At 36.8% G+C, this 6,029-nt stretch overlaps 1 protein-coding gene across 2 annotated transcripts in view; it reads right to left on the bottom strand.

Annotated features, from left to right (window-relative positions):
- Positions 1-1,291: 1,291 nt before the first annotated feature.
- LOC110472610 (interleukin-31 receptor subunit alpha) overlaps positions 1,292-6,029 on the bottom strand; it is a 68,800-nt gene continuing 64,062 nt past the window's right edge. For both annotated transcript variants that reach the window (XM_085566431.1, XM_085566430.1), the window contains 2 exons: positions 5,206-5,284; positions 1,292-4,368 (listed from right to left, as the gene is read on the bottom strand). In XM_085566431.1, coding sequence (XP_085422557.1) covers positions 3,769-4,368; positions 5,206-5,284 — 679 coding nt within the window. In that variant the 3' untranslated portion in view covers positions 1,292-3,768. The remainder of the gene's footprint in view (positions 4,369-5,205; positions 5,285-6,029) is intronic.

Raw genomic sequence — 6,029 nt, 5'->3', positions numbered from 1 at the left:
TTCTAATGTAATCTTTGTGTTTAGGAATGGTATGTGTGGCTGCACCTACAAAAACTCTGATTAGATTTCAGATCTCATTAAGTTCTCAGCTCCTTTCTGCCCTGTGGGAAAAAGTAACATCAATGAAGTGGATTATGTTTTGAATATGCCCTCTATAGTCATAGACTTCTTTAGGTTGGGAGGTACCTGTAAAATCATGAAGTCCAACTATTAACCCATTATGAACCTAAGTTTACTATTAAATTATGTCCCCAAGAGCCACACACGCATAACTTTTAAATACTCCTAGGTTGGTAACTTCAACACTTCCCTGGGCAGCTTAGCCCAGTGCAAGACAAGCCTTTTGGTGGAGAAGTTTTTCCTAACAGCCACTCTAAACCCTTCCTATCAAAACTTGAAGCCATTTCCTCTTATCTACCATTTCCTTCTTAGGGGAAGAGGCCAACCCCCACCTGGCCACAGGCTCCTTTCAGGCAGTTGTGGAGAGTGATAAGGTCACCCCTGAAGCCTCCTTTTCTCCAGGCTAAACACCCCCATCTCCCTCAGCTGCTCCTCACAGAACTTGTGCTCCAGACCCTTCCCCAGCTCCATTGCCCTTCTCTGGGCTCTCTCCAGCTCCTCAGTGTCTTTCCTGCAGTGAGGGCCAGAGCTGGACACAGCACTCGAGGTGTGGCCTCACCAGTGCCCAGCACAGGGGGACAATCCCTGCCCTGGTCCTGCTGCCACACCATTGCTGATCCAGGCCAGGATGCCATTGGCCTTCTTGGCCTCCTGGGCACACCCTGGCTCATGTCCAGCTGCTGTCACCAGCACCCCCAGGCCCTTTTCCATGGGATAGCTTTCCAGCCACTCTGACCCAAGGCTGTAGTGCTGTCTGGGGTAGCATGCCCAGAGAAGCTGGCTTTAGTCATGGGGTGGATTGTGGTGGTGCATCCCAAGAAATGCCAATTAGTCTTCAGCTGTGGCTGGGCTGAGCTCCTCTTGATTTTTTCAAACTGCTGTCTGCCCCCAGGAATTAGTGCTGTCTAATAAGTACCTGCTTCATTAACAAACTGACTTGGAAACTTATTTTTCTTGCCTGAATAAAAACCCAAGTGGAATAATACTTTTGTTGTTGAATATTCAAAGGAAGTTACCAACTCAAATTGTGGCTGTAGAAAAATACTATGACTAAAGCTCACTCTACCTATAAACAGTTCACAGCAGTCCAAAGTTAGACCTATTCTATATGTATAAGAAAATCTAAAATGTCTAAATGGTGCATTCAGTGTAAATAAAAAAAAATTACACGTTTGTTCAGTTTTAATTTTTTAATGGTTCACAGTGTAGTTTGAAAGACAAATTGCAAAAGGTAAGAAAGAGTACAACTTTTACTGTAAAATAAACCAAGTACAAGAAGCTTTCATTCCAAAACACATGCAAAAGGCAGCCTTACTTTCTGGAATGTACTGAGCCCACTTCCAGCATTTTGCTTTTTCTGAGAAAATAATGGGAAAGGGAAGTAGAAAAATGAGGAGAGGAAAGTAGCCTATCAATAGGGAAGGAAATAAAGTGTGATAAAAAATAAGGATATACTTATCCTCCAGAACCTAAGAATTGCTACAAGGATAACCTAGCCAAGCCACACAGCATGAACCTCCCCTTTCTAATGATCCCTTAAAGGTTGCATTATTTTCACTTTTTACCTGTCTCAAACACACAACTCAGAATATTTAGCCTTCATATGGCTGCTAAACAATTCCTAGAAAGGCCCAAAATATCTCTGCATGTGTTTATTTTTATATATTGTGATATTAAAACAAACACTGAGATTTAAGAAAAATATTACTGTGATGGAATAAGTGAGTTCTGAGCCCAGGGAAGGCAACATTGCTGTGAGTGAGAAGTCTAGAACCAACTGAAAAAGCAGGAAAAAAGCACTGACATAACCAAACCTTTGTCCTAATTTCAGAGTAGGACTTACCTAAGTGAGCAAGGGCTTAAAAGAGCAAACATATATGCATTTCATCTTGGAGCACTGTGATTGAGAAAGTGATCCAACAAACATGAGAGGTGGAAATCAGTGTTGCTGGCTAAGGAACATTTGCAGAAATTGTTTTCCCATCCTTTCTTGGCAACTAGAGGAACATTGTTTAAGTTAAAGCAGCTTCCAAACTATAGAAAAAGATCCTAAATGCAAAATGTTACACTGTTTTCACCAAAGCAATGCAAGTAATAGCCACTGCATCCAAGGAAAGGCTCAGCCTCCTCATTCATGCTTACAATATATTTTCAATTCTTCTACTCCTCTTTCTGCACAGAAAGGGAACACTTTCTAATCCTATTCACATTTGTCTCTCATTTTTCTATCCCCATAACTCCTGTATCTTTTTTTACCCTGGAAGAAATCTGTAACTGTGCAAACTATAATCCTGTGTAAACAAGACTGATGACATCAAGCCTCTAAACACTGTAAAAAGTCTTAAAATTGCCATATACCCCATATGTGTCAAACTGAACACCCCCTTCTAATACAATTCATTTGACTCTATCTTTTTAAAATTGCTTTTCAGCAGAGTATTTCACTAACAGTTATACAATAATGGCCTCTTTCTTGTTAAAAAATTAGTGTGATTGAGTGTTTTACTACTTAATTGCTGATTTGTAAAATGGAAACTATAATTAGATTTATGACTTAACAAAACCATAAAACAAATTATAAAAGTTGTATCCTTCATGTAGAAATACCTAATCCTAAATCAATTACCAGAGATCTGGGAAGATTTTATATACTTAGTGTTTTTTCATTACTTCCCTGAAAAATTACTTCTTAACACAGTGTTTATTCTAACACAATATGACATATTTAGTAGATTTTTTTTTCAGCTCAAAATATCAAAATCTCAACTGAGAAACACAGTTTTAAACTGAAACAAATTAGAAGCACAGAACAAGAAGGTAAGAAGTTATTCCTCAATAAGCAGTTTTAAGTCTTTGTTTCTCCTATTTGTTTTTAGGAAAAAAGAAAAGAAACAAAAACAAACAGCACAAAATGCTGAGGACTATTAAAACCATGAGAAAGGAAAGGAAACAACATAGCAAGCATAACACATTTTCCAAAATGCAGATAACATAGCAAATATACTCTCATTAAAGACAAGAAACTGTATGCCAAACTATTTTTTCAAGAGTCAGGATACAAAGAGACAACTCCTGAAATCTAGAAAGTAGTAAAACAAGAGGAACATGATATATAAAACTAGATGATAAACAATTAAGGGAAATAAGAACAGGACAGTAGTTCTGCTCCATGTAACTGAGGGAAGGATTCGGCAGATTCTGACTCTGTTCAAGTCTGCCCATGTTTCCCCATCAGAGGTGAGCCTTGGGAATTGGTTGTGTTGGGAGAGAGATGAGCTGCTTGCACCGCTGGATGCTCCTGCAGCAAATATCAGTTTGTTCTAGCAGGTTGAGATAGGAGAGCTAAGAAGAAATAACAAAAGCTATTTCTTTTTGTCTCATTACCGGCATGTTTGGTAAAAAAAACCAAACCAAACCAAACAAAACAAAACAAACCCCAACAAAACAACAAAAACCTAAAACATCCACACTGAAAGTGAACTCTGATGTGTACACACAGAGTGTAAAAAATTACTTCACAACTATTTGAAGGAAGAGGATGTTCCCATCTGAATTAACTGAGATCAGCCACCTTAGAACATGTGAATGCCTGTGAGCAGCAGTGCCAAGGGATATCTCAGAGGGATTTTACAATGGAACTCTCTCATGCTACTGACCTTTGGCCAGCCTGAACATGTCCACTGTTATGTAGGATTGTTCTGGAGCATTTGGTTTAATAGGAGATAAGACGCTTGACTGGCTTTTGCATTCATCCATACTGTGTTCTGGCGAGCTCTCAGAAACAAGAAATTCCCTTGTTTTAACTGAATTTTTAAGATATGGATTGAACAGTGTTTTTTCACTGAAATCTTCCAGCTTTAAAACTTCCTCATCATCGTTTTCTTCATTTTTAACTGGATTCTGCTGAGATCCACATATATCATTTGCCACCACTTCTATGGGCTGAACTTCTTTCACTGGTGTCAAAGCTAAATGCATTTGATTTCTGGTAAATTGATCAGTAATTATATAAGGCATAGATGGTGGGAAATTTTTAGCAGTTTTGTTCTCTTTGTTATGCAGTATCGTTTCATCTCTGTTAGTTGTGCCTTTTGTATTAATAATAGTACATTCAGAAACACAGTTTTCATAATTTATTAGTAGTGATCCTTCCTGACTTTCTTCAGGAAAACAATATTCCAAAACATTTATGTCTTCAAAGTCTACAGTTTTCATCTGAGATGACATTCTCTTCAAAAATGAATTATTCTGTCAATACAAAGAGATAAATTGGAATGTTATAAAGGGATAGATAATGTATCTGTTCATTTTTTAATAAATTATTGCTATTTGAGCTCTGTTTAACTAGCAATTTCAGACTTGAACTAGTAAAGAATTCACGTGCTTTTCAGATGGGATGCAGTTACATGTGAATGAGTACTAAAAAAGGCAATGTTATTCTGTCCATTTCCATTAAACACTTTCATATTAGGTTTTCTATACTTAATGAAATTATGGATTTCAGCGAAGGCTCAGAATCAGGTTTGGATTGTGTCCATCTTTTCTCATCTAACCAGACCTTTTTGAGTAAAAGGTATAAATCCCATTATCCACAAATTGCACTTTTGTGTAACCTGGTAAACTTCACTCCATTCAAATAAACATCAAAACTTTAATAAGGAATAAATATTAAAAAAAAAAAAAGACAGAACTGGCAATACAAGAATATACCAAATATTACTATATGCTGTAATACTTTTTTTGTGGAGAAGAGAGGAGGCATGCAGGTGTGGAAACCTCAATAGCCTGTGCAAATTTAATTTACTCAAATGAACCATGTCCACCTACCACTTTGTCACTTTAAAACATTAATTCCCAATGTCCTATATGAATTAGATTAATAAACTTTATGAAGATGCATCTTCTCTATTATTTTAGAATACTACAAAGAGCATTTTGTAGCACTTAAGAAGAAGAATGGAACTCAACAAAGGCTCCAAAGGGAGGGGGGAGGGGGGTTGATGGGTTTGATTACTAAAATGACTGCCAGAAAATGATTTCTCTCCATTTGATCCCTTTTTTAATGCATAAAATTCCAGCTATTACCACAGATGAAGCAAGTGGCCATTCCACTGCAAGGCTTTCTTCAGGATTTGGTATATCAGGCCAGCAAACCTTTTTAAACCTATAATTGAGAAAGGAATTTTAGCCAAATTATGAAAGAAATAGGTTCTCAAGAATCAACAAATCACCAGAAATTCCAAATACTGCTGAAGTATCAAACTTTCAGAAAGGAAGTATCTTCTACATTAACACAATATTTTTCAATAAAACTGCTTTCCTGTACACTGATTTTTATTACAAAAGATCTCAACAAGATCTCTTGGGTTCCAGAGACATTGCAGAAAAGCCATTTTATATTTTATCATATATTATGTGTTATTATATTATATTACTCAATTAAATATTATATTAAATAAGAGCATGCCAAAATAAGACTGTCAGTATACTGTTGCAATCATTTTTCAGGATGTTTCTTCTGTGAAAATCCACCTCAGGTTACCTTTGTTCAAGGAAAGCGACCCTAGCACTAGACCACATTAGAGTTATACTGAGATCCTAAATTAACAGCAGACAAAGGATGCTCACTCATTTAATCACTCACTGACACTGGGCAGAGAGGCAAGGGAATGAAAACCAGTCCTTAGCTTGACTTTTCAAATGACAATTTTATCTAAACAAGAATATAAACATTCTACTCCATCTCTAAGTATCCTTCAGAATCAAAAAATAGTTTTTACTATTGTAAAAATTCAGTATACTCAACACAAATTAAGATGTGAAAGGGACGGAAATTATTGATTCAGTTGTACTTACTACCTAATGTTTCTCCACATAACAGCAGTTTTTATTCCAATAGCTTAGAGTGC

Source organism: Lonchura striata, chromosome Z, assembly GCF_050655825.1.
Source record: "Lonchura striata isolate lonStrDom1 chromosome Z, ASM5065582v1, whole genome shotgun sequence".
NCBI classification, from domain to species: domain Eukaryota; kingdom Metazoa; phylum Chordata; class Aves; order Passeriformes; family Estrildidae; genus Lonchura; species Lonchura striata.
The sequence above is the reverse complement of the archived record's forward strand: the minus strand, read 5'-3'. Positions and strand labels throughout refer to the sequence as shown.